The sequence below is a fragment of the Schistocerca americana genome, chromosome 6 (genome assembly GCF_021461395.2).
Source record: "Schistocerca americana isolate TAMUIC-IGC-003095 chromosome 6, iqSchAmer2.1, whole genome shotgun sequence".
Lineage (NCBI taxonomy): Eukaryota > Metazoa > Arthropoda > Insecta > Orthoptera > Acrididae > Schistocerca > Schistocerca americana.
The window spans coordinates 11576888-11596205 of NC_060124.1; the positions used below are offsets into that span (position 1 = coordinate 11576888).

Genomic DNA, 19318 nt, shown 5'->3' on the forward strand with positions numbered 1-19318 from the left:
CAAAAGTTCAATGGACTGTCCTCCTTCGTCCATCCTATGTCGCACCTACCGACTTCCATCTGTTGTGCTCAATGACGGATGCCGTCGGCAGGAAGCATCTACTGTGCAGGAAGACGTTGGCTCCGACGACGACTAGTCGAGTGGCAACATGAGGCTACACATGCCATCCCAGAGAGTTGGCGTAAGGCCCTCGCATTTAACGAACATTTTGTTTAAAAAAACTTGGCTTTGTAGCCAAAAGAGTGGGGAATAATATGTTTTATTGAAATCCTGTGTAAAATCCACGTACTTTGAGAAGAAAAATATGTTGCATTGCTTACCGAAGCTCCTCGTACATCTACGTACGTATTCCGCATTTCATCAATACTGGCCTACAATGCGGTCACCTGTGATTGCTTACAAAGTTGAAGAAAGGCAACGATGACCTGCGAATCCTTGTTGTGTAAATACATAAAAAAAAACATGTTCGAGATCGGCTGTCATACGATTCTGCTGCCTCGAGTATACGTATCGCGAGGGATTATCAGAAATTAAATAAGGGGATTTAGAGCTCGCACGGAGGCACATAGGTAGTCATTTTCACTCGTTCTATACAGGGTGTTACAAAAAGGTACGGCCAAACTTTCAGGGGACATTCCTCACACACAAAGAAAGAAAATATGTTATGTGGACATGGGTCCGGAAACGCTTACTTTCCATGTTAGAGCTCATTTTATTACTTCTCTTCAAATCACATTAATCATGGAATGGAAACACACAGCAACAGAACGTACTAGCGTGACTTCAAACACTTTGTTACAGGAAATGTTCAAAATGTCCTCCGTTAGCGAGGATACATGCATCCTACTTCCGTCGCATGGAATCCCTGATGCGCTGATGCAGCCCTGGAGAATGGCGTATTGTATCAGAGCCGTCCACAATATGAGCACGAAGAGTCTCTACATTTGGTACCGGGGTGGCGTAGACAAGAGCGTTCAAATGCCCCCATAAATGAAAGTCAAGAGGGTTGAGGTCAGGAGAGCGTGGAGGCCATGGAATTGGTCCGCCTCTACCAATCCATCGGTCACAGAATCTGTTGTTGAGAAGCGTACGAACACTTCGACTGAAATGTGCAGGAGCTCCATCGTGCATGAACCACATGTTGTGTCGTACTTGTAAAGGCACATGTTCTAGCAGCACAGGTAGAGTATCCCGTATGAAGTCATGATAACGTGCTCCATTGAGCGTAGGTGGACGAAACTAAAATGAGCTCAAACATGGAAATTAAGCGTTTCCGGACACATGTCCACATAACATATTTTCTTTCTTTGTGTGTGAGGAATGTTTCCTGAAAGTTTGGCCGTATCTTTTTGTAACACCCTGTATATGAATAGAATTGGAAGGCAGTGGCTAATATTAATACAGAGTAAACCCCACATTGTACGACACAGCAAATGTGAAATATGTACGCAGATATTCGTCTCCAATTCAGTTTCAACACTCTGTACAATAGGAGCAATGTAAACGTCTCGGTCTTTAAAAGAGTGGCCCTGGTGTACCTAACAGTATGCGGACGCCGCTGTGAAAAGCGAGATAGACCACTAGATGTGACCATAGGCATACTCGCCACAGTCAGAGGAGGCGGGAAGTACTGTGCTGCCGGCAGAGGAGCAGCTACAGCAGAGGAGCAGCTACAGCAGAGGAGCAGCTACAGCAGAGGAGCAGCTACAGCAGAGGAGCAGCTACAGCAGAGGAGCAGCTACAGCAGAGGAGCAGCTACAGCAGAGGAGCAGCTACAGCAGAGGAGCAGCTACAGCAGAAGCGTCGATCGGGAGACGTCAGTGGCTTGGAACGTGGACTAGTCATCTGAGTCTACCTGTATATCAAATCCAACAGCAACATTGCAGCCCTTCTACAGCTGCCCAGTCAACAATTGGTGATGTGATTGCGAAACGGAAACGCAAAGAACAACCGTAGCTAACGCAAGACCAGGCTGGCCTAGTGTAATGACGGACAGCGACCAACGAGCAATGCGGAGGGTGACTTTAAAAAGTCGTATGAAATCAGCGGAAGAACCACTCGTCAGATGCAAAGTGCCACCAGCAGTCCAGCTAGCACTATGACTGTGCGTAGGGAGTTAAAAAGAACAGGCCACAATAATCGAGCAGCTCCTCATCAGTATCTGTAGTCAATGCTAAGCGGTGCTTGATGTGGTGCAAAGAGCGGCGCACTGGACTGTCGATGACTGCCGGAAAAGTGTGATTTGGAGCTATGAATCACTCTCTACCCTGTTGCAATTCGATAGGAGAGTTTGGAATTGGCGAGTGCCTCCAGAACGTGGCCTACCATCATGTCAACTAGTGACAATAGTGGCATACAGAGAAGATGGTGCTACGGTATGCGGGTGATATTCGTGGTTACTGTGTGGTCCCCTTATTGCTCTCAAGAAAATGCTAATTGAGGGATATTGTGAACACATGTTTGTAACCCTCTCGTAAAGCAGCGTCTATGAGTCAACAGTTTGTGGACAACATTCCTTCAATGGATTGGTCTGACACAGGTCCCGACCTGAATCCAATGGCATTAGTTAAAACGTCCACTTCGCTGCAGACCGCAACATGTAGAATCCTACCTCCTCTGGTTTCTGCTCTTGAGGAAATATGGCCTGCCATCCCTCTCCAGTCAGACACCTCACTGAAAGTGCCACCACAGAGTTTAAGCCGCCACAAATGTGGACACTCCCCATATTAATGTCCACTAATAAGGGTGCGAATATTTGATCTTACTCTACATGTTGTACTCGTAATGTGGATGTAGCCACTACAGTGATATTCAATGAAACAAGTAATCTTAAAATTCTCTCCCCTGATGCTATCTATTGAAATTTTTAAATGATTCGATGCCATCACAATATAAGGCGGATGAATTTGCCACCTCACATTTAATGTTATGTAAATTCTTTTCAATTTTGTATTTATATCAGATCACAATCGGATTATTAATAATTAATACTGGCTAGCACAACGTACTAACAATTTTTGTAGCACTACATGTCTGCGAGTTAATTAGAGCGTGAGCATTCCATTGCAGAGGCAACATCAGGCAACCACACGCTGTATTTTACAAACACCTCTGGGGTTTGCTACAGTCTTACTAGTTAGCCACTTAGTCTCATTATTTCACTAAGATATACCTCCATAGTCATACGGTATGGATAACGTAATTTACTTACGTGCTCTTCGTGACAGCCGGAATTCATGCTGAATGTCGTTCCACTGTCCTGAGTACACAGGCGTAACTGAAAAGGAAAAGCGAACCAATCAGCATTCAGTATGAGATAGAAAGTGACACGCTATTTTATATAAACCGCTCATATGAAGATAATGTGTATTACATGTGTCTCACTATCATAAACTGGATATTGCAGCAGTTGTTACGCCTGTGTTAGAGGTATCTATTTTGGGTAAATCGAAGTATGGGTGGATGATCGACGTGGATACGCTACCTAACTCAGTGTAAGTGAACTTCCTGCATGAGGTCCTATAACCTCCCACAACATATCGGTTAAATATAAACGTAGACTTCCGCGGCCATTGTCACCTTCTGAAGAAGGTCACTTGCAACAGGGACCGAAATGGCGGTAATTTTATGTATTGACAATGCGGTCACAAACCCAGAAAAAATTTATTGGATATGTATTGGTTGCTTTATTGGCATTTTTGTTGAGTCTGTTAGGATGTCTTGGCCTACAAGAATCTTTGAAGTTTATTATTTGTTCGTGCTGTGCATGTGGTCAGTAAGAGCAGCAAGTCGGCAGTAGTCAAGTTGCAGTTGCAAGTCCTGACTTCGCAGTCGGTTAAGACGTGCGCTCGTTGACATGTGAGTATCTTACACCGTTTACTACTGTTTCAAATAGGATAATCCGAATTATATTAATTAGTCGCATCAGAAAATTTTCCTGAATTGAAGCATCAGCATAAAAAGTTTCATTGGGAGTTGTGGCATACAGGCGATATTAAGACGTTATGCAATTTCATTGTCGGTTGCGCGAAACAAACTAGAAAATAAAAACGCGAAATTTGTTATCTGTAATTGACTATCCTAAATGATAAACTTCACTCTTTTCGACGTCGTCCGATCCTAGTTAAAACCATTTCACAACGATATTAAAGGTAAACGGATATTTAACCAAATGTTTGAGAAAGGACACGAGCAGGTGAACTAGTAACAGAAAATTCATGGATTAGATTAGATTTACTTTCATTCCAATTGATCCGTAGTGAGGAGTTCCTCCAGGAAGTGGAACATGTCAAAAAAACAATAATACATGATAAATATTTACAACTGAAAGAAATAAGCTAATGTACCTTCCACAGGTCCCAAGTGGAATGATCGTCATTTTTTTAAATGAACACTGTATGAAAGAATCATTTTACAAAAACTAATGCACTGAATTTAAAATAAAAAAGTTTTTTATTTATGTTGTTGTTGTTGTGGTCTTCAGTCCTTAGACTGGTTTGATGCAGCTCTCCATGCTACTCTATCCTGTGCAAGCTTTTTCATCTCCCAGTACCTACTGCAACCTACATCCTTCTGAATCTGCTTAGTGTATTCATCTCTTGGTCTCCCTCTACGATTTTTACCCTCCACGCTGCCCTCCAATACTAAATTGGTGATCCCTTGATGCCTCAGAACATGTCCTACCAACCGATCCCTTCTTCTGGTCAAGTTGTGCCACAAACTTCTCTTCTCCCCAATCCTATTCAATACTTCCTCATTAGTTATGTGATCTACCCATCTAATCTTCAGCATTCTTCTGTAGCACCACATTTCGAAAGCTTCTATTCTCTTCTTGTCCAAATTATTTATCGTCCGTGTTTCACTTCCATACATGGCTACACTCCATACGAATACTTTCAGAAATGACTTCCTGACACTTAAATCAATACTGCATGTTAACAAATTTCTCTTCTTCAGAAACGCTTTCCTTGCCATTGCCAGTCTACATTTTATATCCTCTCTACTTCGACCATCATCAGTTATTTTGCTCCCCAAATAGCAAAACTCCTTTACTACTTTAAGTGCCTCATTTCCTAATCTAATTCCCTCAGCATCACCCGACTTAATTAGACTACATTCCATTATCCTTGTTTTGCTTTTTTTGATGTTCATCTTATATCCTCCTTTCAAGACACTGTCCATTCCATTCAACTGCTCTTCCAAGTCCTTTGCTGTCTCTGACAGAATTACAATGTCATCGGCGAACCTCAAAGTTTTTATTTCTTCTCCATGAATTTTAATACCTACCCCGAATTTTTCTTTTGTTTCCTTTACTGCTTGCTCAATATACAGATTGAACAACATCGGGGAGAGGCTACAACCCTGTCTTACTCCCTTCCCAACCACTGCTTCCCTTTCATGTCCCTCGACTCTTATAACTGCCATCTGGTTTCTGTACAAATTGTAAATAGCCTTTCGCTCCCTGTATTTTACCCCTGCCACCTTCAGAATTTGAAAGAGAGTATTCCAGTCAACATTGTCAAAAGCTTTCTCTAAGTCTACAAATGCTAGAAACGTAGGTTTGCCTTTCCTTAATCTTTCTTCTAAGATAAGTCGTAAGGTCAGTATTGCCTCACGTGTTCCAGTGTTTCTACGGAATCCAAACTGATCTTCCCCGAGGTTGGCTTCTACTAGTTTTTCCATTCGTCTGTAAAGAATTCGTGTTAGTATTTTGCAGCTGTGACTTATTAAGCTGATAGTTCGGTAATTTTCACATCTGTCAACACCTGCTTTCTTCGGGATTGGAATTATTATATTCTTCTTGAAGTCCGAGGGTATTTCGCCTGTTTCATACATCTTGCTCACCAGATGGTAGAGTTTTGTCATGACTGGCTCTCCCACGGCCGTCAGTAGTTCCAATGGAATATTGTCTACTCCGGGGGCCTTGTTTCGACTCAGGTCTTTCAGTGCTCTGTCAAACTCTTCACGCAGTATCGTATCTCCCATTTCATCTTCATCTACATCCTCTTCCATTTCCATAATATTGTCCTCAAGTACATCGCCCTTGTATAGACCCTCTATATACTCCTTCCACCTTTCTGCTTTCCCTTCTTTGCTTAGAACTGGGTTTCCATCTGAGCTCTTGATATTCATACAAGTCGTTCTCTTATCTCCAAAGGTCTCTTTAATTTTCCTGTAGGCGGTATCTATCTTACCCCTAGTGAGATAGGCCTCTACATCCTTACATTTGTCCTCTAGCCATCCCTGTTTAGCCATTTTGCACTTCCTGTCGATCTCATTTTTGAGACGTTTGTATTCCTTTTTGCCTGTTTCACTTACTGCATTTTTATATTTTCTCCTTTCATCAATTAAATTCAATATTTCTTCTGTTACCCAAGGATATGTGTATTTATTTATAAGGTACTAAATATGTGATAGAACTACTATAATAATTATTTACAATGAACACATTACTGCACTGAAATGGTGCAGAAGTTAGATTGTATTTATACACACACACACACACACTTATCTACAATGAAACATTACTGCACTGGAATTGTGCAGAAGTTTTATATATATATATATCACTTGGTTCTGAGAAATTCATCAATGGAGTAGAAGGAGTTGGCCACCAATAAATCCTTTAGGCTTCTCTTAAACTGAATTTCATTGGTTGTTAAGCTTTTTATGGCTACTGGCAAGTTATTGAAAATGTGTGTTCCTGAATAATGCATGCATTTTTGTGCAATACTAAGTGACTTTACATCATTGCGATGATTATTCTTATTTTTAGTATTGATTCCATGAATTGAGCTGTTGGTTTGAAAAAGTGATATATTTTTAATGACATATTTCATTAAGGAATAAATATATTGGGAAGCAGTAGTTAGTATCCCTAGTTCCCTAATCTCCAACCCATCCGGGAATCGGACCCGGGCGCGCTGCACGCAAGGTAAGCACGTTACCAGCCAGCTAAGCGGGCAGAAGCTAGATTGGACTGTGTAAACAAACTGGCCTGTGTAAAAATTGGGACTCTGTACGGGCACTGATGACGGCACATTTGAGCGCCCCACAAACCAAACATCACCACGAACATGTGTCCAGAAATGTATCGTTGCCACAGTAGATGGTGCTGACGAATGACTGCTCATCCGACCACTTGCGGTGTGTTCCCTGTGTGTTGCAGGCTGTGTGGTTGACGCAGCTTATTGCAAGCAGCTGAATGGTCCGGTGTACATGTTGGGAACAAACCGAGATGGTGTTTGTGTACGGCCAAGCAGATTGAAAACTGTCGAGAGGCAGCACGGCTATAACAAACCAAGTACCCCTCACAGACACGATACACATCATACAACATTTCAAGACCTTTTTGGGCGTTTGTGTGATCATGTGTCCTTTCAGACAGACGAATGTCCAAGGAAGCAGTGGACTGTACGTACACCAGATCTGGAGGACTGTGTTCTACAGGATATTGAGACGAACCCTAGTATAAGCTCCAGGCAAGTGGCCCGCCACCACGGTGTAACCCAAGGTACGATTACGTGTGTCCTGCATGACAGTGCATCCGATAGAGGGCATTTCGAACATCTGGTATGTCTTGGATGCGATGCAGCTTTGTGCTGTGTTCCACGACGATTTGTTGGCACAGACTGACTAAAAGAAGGGACTGGTTGATGGGATACGTCCTGAGGCATCAAAGGATTGTCAGTTTAATAACGGAAGAAAGTGTGAAGGGGTAAATATTGTGGAGAGAGGCCAAGGGATGAATACAGTAATAAAGTTCAAATGGATGTAGGCTGCGGTAATAACTCGTATTGTCTTGCTGCATAAAACCAGTTTTCGGACTGAAGAGCACAACAACAACAACGACAACAATACTGTCGTAGGTATCAGTGAAAAACCTCTCTCAGTGTTCGTATTTTAATTAACAGTCAATTACAAGAAACATTCATAATCTTTGAGGCTTCTCCAAGTGTAGACAAGTACCTAGAGGTACCTTGGTGGCGTCACGACTGCAGTATGTCTTCAGCCCATTAAGTTGTGCCCGCAACGTGAGTCATAGTCCGTATCAGTGGCTTTCTATCTTCCTGACACCCTGGCCAGATCTACACTTTTCTACGCTCCGACTACTCACCGTCGCTGTCGGACGTTGAAGTGTGGCAAAATTTGCTTATTTCAAATAACTTTGGATTTGCATGTTTCTAGGACTCGCGATAATAGTGCTCCTGACGACTTATTGCTTTGGACACAATTCCGAGAATAATACTTTTGGAATCGTGCCTCACACCATCTATGCCAACCTAGCATTAGAACAGTATTTGGATTTCAGCTGTTCCTGTGTTATATGAATTAACGTAAAGCAGTGGGCCTCAAAATAACTGACGACAGAGCTGTGCAAAATTAGACACGTGCAGAATTATATTCACTACCTCCGTGTGCTCCATTCAAACATAACGCCAGAGGTATGGACACATATCTTCAACGACTCCTACAGATCTTCAGTGCTATTCAGATGACAGATGCAGACGCGACCAGAGGCTCAGAATCACCTCATACGCCCTCTTCTGAGAAAGAGGAAACGTGACGCACAATGAGCTGAACAAGTCACGTGATTCTTCCCGTACGTCAAACGCAAAACGTAGCTATTGGGAAGTTAATTGGTTGTTCAAGGATTATGAGACTGTCTTGGTAACTAGTAACCTTGTTGTAACTGAAACTTAGGCGTAATTAAATAAACTGCAAACGGTAAGAAAAGCTAATGCAGTCGTACCAGACGTAAACTTCTAAGTTTTTTGTGCATAATTTATCTAAATCAGAACGAAACTAAAAGAAACAGCGTTGTAGTTCTGCTTCTTCATCTGCCACCGCTAGGCGTAACTTGGAGTTGAAGAAAAAGATAGAGAATAAAACGCTCGTTCTTTTAGTCGTATTCTAATTTAGAAATATTATGTATAAAAAATAAGTTCATACCTTATCTGATTGAGCTGATGTTTCCTAAGGTTTGCAGTTTACTTAATTACGCCCAAATTTCAATTAAAATAACATCGAAAGCTACCTGGACAATCTTTTTGGGTGGCCAATTACACTCCCCATAAGAACCCGTTCTGAGTGACATAGGGGAAGAATATTTACCTGACTTTTGTAGCTCGTTACGAGTCAAGTTCCCAGATTCTCCGAAGAGGCTGTGTGCACTGATTCTGGTTATAGAACCATATGTAGACTGTGTCATGCTCATCTCAACATAAACTTCGCCTTTTGTACGAAAATGAAAAATTGAAAAGAACACTAACAAGGAGACGGCACGACCGTGGGGTCCGGGATTTGTCCGAAATTTTGTGTGGTGAAAGAGGACCCCTAACACCTCACGTGGTTAAAATATTAGGACGAACTACTCGGAAAATCCCGAGAAAAATCGATCCAAAGTTTCTTAGGTGCCTTATGAGTATAAAATGTTAGTCTACTGCCGAGCCGCCGTCTGGTCTACATGGTTAATGGTCCGACCGTTACGCCAGAGGTCTCGGGTTCGATTCCTCCTCTGGCACTTTTTTCCTTCTGTTGCTTGCAAAATTGCAGCGCATTGCTACAGGAGAATCGTGAAATAAATTCCCGGGAAGACTGTATAAAAATTCATTCTATAATTCACCATCAGTTATCGTCACCAATATTCCGAGACATCATTCAATATGCCTGGGCTGCCTCAAAATTATCAGAAACTCAAAACATTTTCGTAAATGGTAATGGGGCATATTTTTGTACAGATTTATTGAAAACGCCCTGTGATTGTAAAAAATCCGCTTTTATATGTTGCGCAAGATGTCGCAAAAATTATTGCTTTGTTTGTTTTTACGATAATTACCACTGCAGTTCTTATTTATAATTGAATGTTTAACAATCGAATTTGTTATTTTGATTAAAAACCCAATGTTTCCTCTCATATACTTTACAATGAAAAATGGAAAACTCATCGCCATGAATTGTGTTGTTGGACAAAAAGAAAATATTTTTATTCAATAATGTAACTAATTTGTTAAAGATAATGTAGGTTTGGGAAACTTTCTGAATAATTGGTGGAATAACAAAAGAAAATGAAACAGAAGAAAAAAAATGTGCCAGAGGAGGAATAGAACCCGAGACCTCTGGCGTAGGAGTCTGAGCCCTAAACATTTTTTTTTAATCTCATTTTGTTCGCTTTGTTCGTTGCATCTGCTCGTGGCGGACGTCGTAAATCATCCGTTTAAGTTCGTTGTTGATCGATTAACTCAGTTTTTTTATTACAGAGGGCGGCTAACCCTCTGACCGAACACGCTGAGCTACCGTGCCGGCGAAACATCTAGGCCAGACGGGGGCTCGGCAACGAACTAACATTTTATACTCATAAGGCACCTAAGAAACTTTGGATCGATTTTTCCCGGTAGTGCGTCCTAATATTTTAACCAGGTGAGGTGTTAGGGGTCCTCTTTCACCACACAAAATTTCGGAAATCCCCGACCCCACGCTCGTGCCGTCTCCTTGTAAGATGCGAAAAATTAAACATTATAAAACTTCCTGGTAGATTAAAAGTTCATTTTGGACCGGCAATGTAGCTCAGAACCTCGCACAACTTTTTAATCGAAGTAAGAATCTCGTGCAACTTCGATTAAAAAGTAATCATTGCATTATTAAAGTGATGGTATCCCAATTATAAGTTACAGCTACTGATTAAAAAGCCGCAGAAACAAGGAGAACTTTCCCTTGCGACAGACTTGCCGATGTCATGGGCAGTGAGGGACATACATTGTTTGCCATTAAAAGATCACAACACCATGAAGACGGAATGCAACAAACGTCGAAATGGCGTGTGGCGTACTTGGGGCTTAGATATGCAAGTGTATTCCAGCAGAATCACGCATAGTAGGTAGGAGTAACGTCATTTGCATTCTGTATACAGGATGTTTCAGGTGTAATGGTCAATCTTCAGGAATATGAAGGGAACAACAATTCGAAGCGAAACAGTCTAGCAAACATGCACTCTAAAAAGCATGATTTAGGAGGTACGAGCTCTTCTTCATCTTCGATACTGTGGAACAAATTTATTCTCCTACAAGCTCTTTGCTTTCCATATTCTGGGAGGTTGGGAGGTGAAACTATGGACCAGAGGTGTTTCACAATAGCGAAAATGAACAAGTGCCCATGGCTATTAAGGTATGTACATTAGAGCCCATGTTTACTAGCCTTTTTTGCTACGAATGATCGTTCCTGTCAAATCCTGAGTACTGACCATTCTCTCTGGGACATCCTGTACAAGGAAAGATCACGTAGTGGATTTCACATTCAGAAGACAAATTTGAATGTGTGTTGTTCATGAGACGATCGCTTTATCCCTCGTGTCACGAGTGACCTGTCGAGAGTGCAGTTTATCGTTACGTGATATTGCTGCTCGCTTTGGTCGGAATCCCCCGACTGCCCTGTGAATATGGAATCGACACGTTTAGGAGGGCCATACCGAACTCCATACAGAATCGACTAGCACCTGAGAGGACTGACATATTGTCCGATAGGCTGTACAGGACTGTACAGCCATGCCATGCATATTGCGTCAGGGAATGGGCTTGTTTACAGACTGGTATCCACACGGGGCATGGGACGACGTTTGGACCATCACCTAACACTTCCGGGCTGAGATGCCGTGGCCCATACATAAGACTCTCCCCTGACGTTTCGCCTTCGACTGCGGAAGGCATCCTCTGAGGACAATCGGCGAACTGCAACGAGAGCGCGAGTGAGCGCCATATATATAGGCCGTCCAGAGGGAGCCGCTGTAAATCACGTGACGTCGGCTGTGGTGTTGAAAGGTCTCTGTTGGATACCTTTCATGTTAATTTCTTAAATCTGTTGTCATTTACGGCATGCATTCCACTTCTAAATTTACTGTGGTGTTTCTGACTCTATCTGGGAGGAGACTGAGCAGTGAAACGTGTTACTTTTACACATAAACAAGAACGATCTGTCACACTACTACACTTTAAAACACAGTTTATATGTAATTCATGTCACACAGTCTCATACGGAACCTACATCCGCTTTCTTTTATATACTGTATGTGATAAGATACTGTCATCCCCCTTCCCTTCTGTGTGTGAGGATGAATGAGCAAATGTATTTCCAGTTGCATGCTTGATGGTAGCAGACAAGCCTGTCTGCTAGAGAACAGTAGGACCAACGTTGGAACAGGTAGCTACGCTTTCTAAAAGCAGAGAGGTTTCTATTCCTAGTATGGTCCTGTCTGTCCCTTGTCATATTGGTATAGGAAGCTGCCTCTCTGGTCACTTCCGTTTGTACACTCCTGGAAATTGAAATAAGAACACCGTGAATTCATTGTCCCAGGAAGGGGAAACTTTATTGACACATTCCTGGGGTCAGATACATCACATGATCACACTGACAGAACCACAGGCACATAGACACAGGCAACAGAGCATGCACAATGTCGGCACTACTACAGTGTATATCCACCTTTCGCAGCAATGCAGGCTGCTATTCTCCCATGGAGACGATCGTAGAGATGCTGGATGTAGTCCTGTGGAACGGCTTGCCATGCCATTTCCACCTGGCGCCTCAGTTGGACCAGCGTTCGTGCTGGACGTGCAGACCGCGTGAGACGACGCTTCATCCAGTCCCAAACATGCTCAATGGGGGACAGATCCGGAGATCTTGCTGGTCAGGGTAGTTGACTTACACCTTCTAGAGCACGTTGGGTGGCACGGGATACATGCGGACGTGCATTGTCCTGTTGGAACAGCAAGTTCCCTTGCCGGTCTAGGAATGGTAGAACGATGGGTTCGATGACGGTTTGGATGTACCGTGCACTATTCAGTGTCCCCTCGACGATCACCAGTGGTGTACGGCCAGTGTAGGAGATCGCTCCCCACACCATGATGCCGGGTGTTGGCCCTGTGTGCCTCGGTCGTATGCAGTCCTGATTGTGGCGCTCACCTGCACGGCGCCAAACACGCATACGACTATCATTGGCACCAAGGCAGAAGCGACTCTCATCGCTGAAGACGACACGTCTCCATTCGTCCCTCCATTCACGCCTGTCGCGACACCACTGGAGGCGGGCTGCACGATGTTGGGGCGTGAGCGGAAGACGGCCTAACGGTGTGCGGGACCGTAGCCCAGCTTCATGGAGACGGTTGCGAATGGTCCTCGCCGATACCCCAGGAGCAACAGTGTCCCTAATTTGCTGGGAAGTGGCGGTGCGGTCCCCTACGGCACTGCGTAGGATCCTAAGGTCTTGGCGTGCATCCGTGCGTCGCTGCGGTCCAGTCCCAGGTCGACGGGCACGTGCACCTTCCGCCGACCACTGGCGACAACATCGATGTACTGTGGAGACCTCACGCCCCACGTGTTGAGCAATTCGGCGGTACGTCCACCCGGCCTCCCGCATGCCCACTATACGCCCTCGCTCAAAGTCCGTCAACTGCACATACGGTTCACGTCCACGCTGTCGCGGCATGCTACCAGTGTTAAAGACTGCGATGGAGCTCCGTATGCCACGGCAAACTGGCTGACACTGACGGCGGCGGTGCACAAATGCTGCGCAGCTAGCGCCATTCGACGGCCAACACCGCGGTTCCTGGTGTGTCCGCTGTGCCGTGCGTGTGATCATTGCTTGTACAGCCCTCTCGCAGTGTCCGGAGCAAGTATGGTGGGTCTGACACACCGGTGTCAATGTGTTCTTTTTTCCATTTCCAGGAGTGTATTTGGGAGGCACCCTCAGGAAGGGACCACGGCAGTCTGTCCGCGGTGAGCGTCTGAAGTGGTAAGATCTCCGGCTAAGCACGTGTCTGCTAAGTCCGTAGGACAATGGATTTCTTAAGTTCAGCCTAACTGAAAATTTAATCACCTTTATTTCAGGTTTAGCTCTAAAATATCTAATGTTATCTTAAATTGCAACGCAGTGTAATTCTCGTGTGAAGTTCAGAATATATTCCGGTAGTTGCTTTGTCACTACTTTGTGACCAAAGTGGAACCACGTGTTGATCAGTAACTCTAACTAGCATCATCAATCTTAAATGCGAATGTGCGTGAGATTATAACGTCTCGTCTTGACAATATTTTTCAATATAGCAACTTTTCCTTATGTTCAACCCACGTGGGGTGTACTTTGTGAGACCAGTACCACGTGCTTATACAATTGTTTGACCCATCAGGTTAATAGAAAGACAGTAGTAACCAGTTCGAAGTTTTTCTTTTGTAAATTGCGTTTCGATGTAATTTATTTTAATTATCAAAATTATTGTGGAGTTACACTCTTTGTGTAAACCAAGTTGAGCACGTGAAGCTTGTGGTGTAAGCATCAAAGAAGCCCTCAGCTATTCTTTTCGGGAAGATTTCACAGAGAGTTAGTATGAATTTAGTATACCAGTGTGTGGTAATTTCATGACGGACAGGATTGCGCTACGAACGTAACTTCTTTGGGTGAAAACTGAATCGGTTGGTTGTGGTTAATTTCCTCTTGGATATGTTTCAACGTTCTTCGTGTGTTATTTTATGAATGCAGTGTTGTATGTAGTCTCCCAATCTTGGCTCCCTATTTGATGTGTTCCGTAAGATTACAAACTCACATTTTCACAATCCTAAATAAGGCACCAGTTTAGTTATGAATCAAGTTTGATATGCTGAAATTTTAACGGAACAATGATCAATGTTATAATAAATGTCCAAATATAAACTGATTTATGTCTTTTTTTTAAATTGTCTTTTTATATATATATCACCGGTTATCGTAAGATGAGTACTAAAAGATTATAATTAATGTAGCCTTGTTGGGAATTTGGTAAGCTAGACTGGATACCTGGTGAAACAGTTGCGCAGTAATGCAAGGTTAACTTCCTCAGATAGCTCACAGCTTTTAACCCGCTTTTATTGTCTGTCAGCACCGCTTCCAGAACAAATTAAAGCAACAATATTGCAGTGTGATCTCTGACATTGCCAACTTTCTCAGTTGAAACTAATCGACTGTCACGCTGTTGCTGCAATGTTGGCACCCATATCTTATCCACCTTAATGCCTTCATCTTTTCTATTAAAATTATTGCAGTATTTGGCTATCTCAATGGCCTCTCTGTACATTCGCGCATAATAATGCGACGTCTTTGCTATGACGGTCGTCTCACTAAACTTTATTTCGTGATCATCTTCCTGAAACACATGTTCCGCTACAGCCGATTTATCAATATGCCCGAGGCGGCAGTTCCTTTTATGTTCACCCGGACAGGTGTTGACGCTTCTTTTTGTCGTGCCTATATAGACCTTTCCACAACTGCACGGAATTTTATAGACACCTGGTGTAGCTAGAGGATGTCGTTTACCTTTTGCGGATTTTAAACATTCTTTTATTTTCGTAGTGGGTCTGAAAACAGTTTCCACATCGTACTTGCTTAAAATTTTTCCAGTACGGTCAGCGACCTTACTGATGAAAGGTTAGAACACTTTCCCCGTGGGTTGGTGTCGATCCTCGTTCGTCTTAGTTGTCAGTCTAGGGCGTAGTGCACGATCTATCTCTCTCTTAGAGTACCCATTCTTCTTGAAGGGCGCTCTAAGGTGTTCAATCTCATCATCTAAGTGAGCTGGTTCACATATTTTGTGCGCCCTGTCTATTAATGTTTTAATCACCCCCCTTTTATGTCTTGGGAGAGTCTTATGTATGGACCACGGCATCTCAGCCCGGAAATGTTAAGTGATGACAACTCCTGCCGTGAAAGCCTTCATTCTATGACGTTTGGACCATTACGGACTATCTGGATGGTGATCATAGTCTCGCTTCCCTTCAAGTGGCAGCAGAGACAAGCACGCTGACCGAGATGCGCTCAACTACAGCCCTGGACATAGAAGTGGAACAATGTCGACGTTTCAGACAAGTACCGGTTTTGCGCACAGCATCATCTTGCATGTATCGGAGTTTGGAGGCCCTGAGGAAAAAGATCGTTGCCAAATTTCATTCGTCATGGTGCAACTGGGTGCACATCACCATCAACTCTGATCCACATAGCCGGCAGTTTTTACACCAACCGTTATGTTTACGTTATGTTCAGGACGGTGGCTGTGTCCTCTCCTCTTGGTGTCCGTCACGTTATCTTTCAAGGAGACAGCCCAAGGCTTCATGATGCCTGTGTTTACCCGATTTATGTCGATAAAGACGGTGTTCGACTGCTGACCTTTACAGCACCTCCTTCAGATCTTTCATCCACTGAAAACATTTGTTGCTGGATTGCCACTATATGCAAGCCTCTACGATTGATAAACTGTGGCACAGGATTGAAGCAGCGTGGAATGATGTACCCGTATCTGTTATCCGAGCTCAGTTCGACTCCATACCAATCCAGGCTAGAGCCATTGTTGCTGCCAAATATGGTAGCACTGTATATTCGATTTCGTACCTTATACATCCCCAGATCACCTACAAATTGAATCATATATTTACATAATATACTGTCCATGCACGAAAGTAAAATTTCGCTATCGGTATCCCCCCTGTTGTGGCAATTTCAGTGAGCTGCGCTATACTCCAGCGTGCGATCAGTACTTACGGGCGTCCTCCTCGTCGAAGGGCCAGCCCTCCTCGGGCACCGCCTCCTCCGGTTCGATGGCCTCAGGCGGCGGCGACCGCATGAACAGCTGGTCGTCTATCTCCAGCGGTGGCTCCTCTTCCACAGGCTCCTCTGGGACCTCCACGGGGATCGACTCCCGAGAGTCCGTAATCTGCACAGAAAAGCGTCAGATGGCTAAAGGCTTGCCAAAAAAAAAACAACTCGGTATGCAGCAGTTATCCTTGGCTGAGACATATGTATTTATACGAGATTCAAAAATGAGTTTATTATGTCCAGCTTAGTGACGAAGGAAAACGCTGTAAATTTCCGATGTTTCACGTTAAGAAAATGACTTATTTTTCCCACGTAGGCCTGTTTTAGTGATTCTGATATGTGTCACAAGAAAGGATGGCTCAAATGGCTCTGAGCGCTATGGGACTTAACATCTTAGGTCATCAGTCCCCTAGAACTTAGAACTACTTAAACCTAACTAACCTAAGGACATCACACACATCCATGCCCGAGGCAGGATTCGAACCTGCGACCGTAGCAGCAGCGCGGTTCCGGACTGCAGCGCCTAGAACCGCACGACCACCGCGGCCGGCACAAGAAAGGAGTCATTACGTCCGAACGAGATACATATCGCATTATACTTATTTTTTAACAAAAAAAGTGAATCATCAGAATTAAGGCGACCGGTAGTTTATTCTGACGAAACGTGTGGCCGTACACGTACACTGTATACAGGGTGTTACAAAAAGGTACGGCCAAACTTTCAGGAAACATTCCTCACACACAAAGAAAGAAAATATGTTATGTGGACATGTGTCCGGAAACGCTTACTTTCCATGTTAGAGCTCACTTTATTACTTCTCTTCAAATCACATTAATCATGGAATGGAAACACACAGCAGCAGAACACTTGCACTGAAGTGAGGATTGACACATTGTTGGATGAACCATTCGCAGAAGTGTGGCCGTGGAGGCCAATCAGCTGCTGATAGTGCCTGCACACGCTGTACATGGTACGGAAACAACTCGTTCTCCCGTAGCACTCTCCATACAGTGACGTGGTCAACGTTACCTTGTACAGCAGCAACTTCTCTGACGCTGACATTAGGGTTATCGTCAACTGCACGAAGAATTGCCTCGTCCATTGCAGGTGACCTCGTCGTTCTAGGTCTTCCCCAGTCGCGAGTCATAGGCTGGAATGTTCCGTGCTCCCTAAGACGCCGATCAATTGCTTCGAACGTCTTCCTGTCGGGACACCGTTCTGGAAATCTGTCTCGATACAAACGTACTGCGCCACGGCTATTGCCCCGTGCTAATCTATACATCAAATGGGCATCTGCCAACTCCGCATTTGTAAACATTGCACTGACTGCAAAACCACGTTCGTGATGAACACTAAACCTGTTGATGCTACGTACTGATGTGCTTGATGCTAGTACTGTAGAGCAATGAGTCGCATGTCAACACAAGCACCGCCGGCTGGAGTGGCCGTGCGGTTCTAGGCGCTACAGTCTGGAGCTGAGCGTCCGCTACGGTCGCAGGTTCGAATCCTACCTCGGGCATGGATGTGTATGATGTCCTTGGTTTAGTTAGGTTTAATTAGTTCTAATTTCTAGGCGACTGATGACCTCAGAAGTTAAGTCGCATAGTGCTCAGAGCCATTTGAACCATTTTTGTGACTTTGAAAGCGTGCGAGAACTATAAAAGATATTGTGAAACGAAAGTGCCGTTCAATATTTAATAGTTCTGTTATGCAAGGATTTTGGCGTAGAGACATGTAGGGCGTCCCGTAAGAATACGAGAATGTGTGCTGTTATTACACCTCCTCCCTCTTCCCCCGGCTTAAACACGATGGTGCTGCCACCTACACCAGCGCCATTTCGCTTTGCTGCGTAATACGTGCATTCAGCAACTTGTCGTAGTGTACTGAATGATTGATGAGATATACACTATCTGATCAAAAGTATCCGGACACCTGTTAATGGGCATTGATGTGAGATGTGTCCACCCTTCACCTTTATGGTGGCTTGAACATTGCTGGCGACACCACTAATGACGTTCCGAATGTCTGCGGAGGAATGGGGGCCTATTATTCTTCAAGAGCCGAAACCAGTGAAGGTAGTGATGTCGGACGCTGGGGTCTGGAGCGAAGCTGACGTTCTAACTAATCGCGGTGGTGTTCCATTGATTCAGGCCGGGACTCTGGGTAGGCCAGTCCATTTCGGGAATGTTATCGTCCACAAACCATCACTTTACAGCTGCTACTTTATGACAAGGTGCATTGTCATGGTGACATAAACAATCATCTATATTGCTAAAATATTATCCCAGGAACTTGGGGCACGGTACTCCGACCAATTTTCAGGTTGCCAGTATAACTGCTTCAAGAGGCATCAAAATTTGATTTTCATTATTTCGCAAAGCTATTGATCGAATTTAAAAATATAAAATGCTGTCTTAATGTACTTGTTAAAAGGTGTAATCATATGCTGAGGTCATAGGGCAACTATTGCAGTTAGAAACTGTATTTGTGTCGATGCAACGCAACTGACGGCGCGCAAATGCCCTGACCTTATTCACACAGTATGCGAGAATGAAAGCACTTAGCGGCTTCAGTCAAACCATTTCGAAAATGTTTCTCGCTGCTACTCCTCAAAAAATGATGAAAGGAAAAGGTTTATAGCTCACTACATTTCCGTTGTCGATGTAGTAAAACTTCAAAATCTGGCATGACGCTTTAATTTATCTCTTCCT

General features: G+C 43.8%; 1 protein-coding gene across 1 annotated transcript in view; it reads right to left on the reverse strand.

The window, feature by feature from the left end:
* LOC124619674 (radial spoke head 1 homolog) overlaps nucleotides 1–19318 on the reverse strand; it is a 139073-nt gene that overhangs the window by 15482 nt on the left and 104273 nt on the right. Inside the window, exon 6 of the mRNA XM_047146216.1 lies at nucleotides 16553–16724. Coding sequence (XP_047002172.1) covers nucleotides 16553–16724 — 172 coding nt within the window. The remainder of the gene's footprint in view (nucleotides 1–16552; nucleotides 16725–19318) is intronic.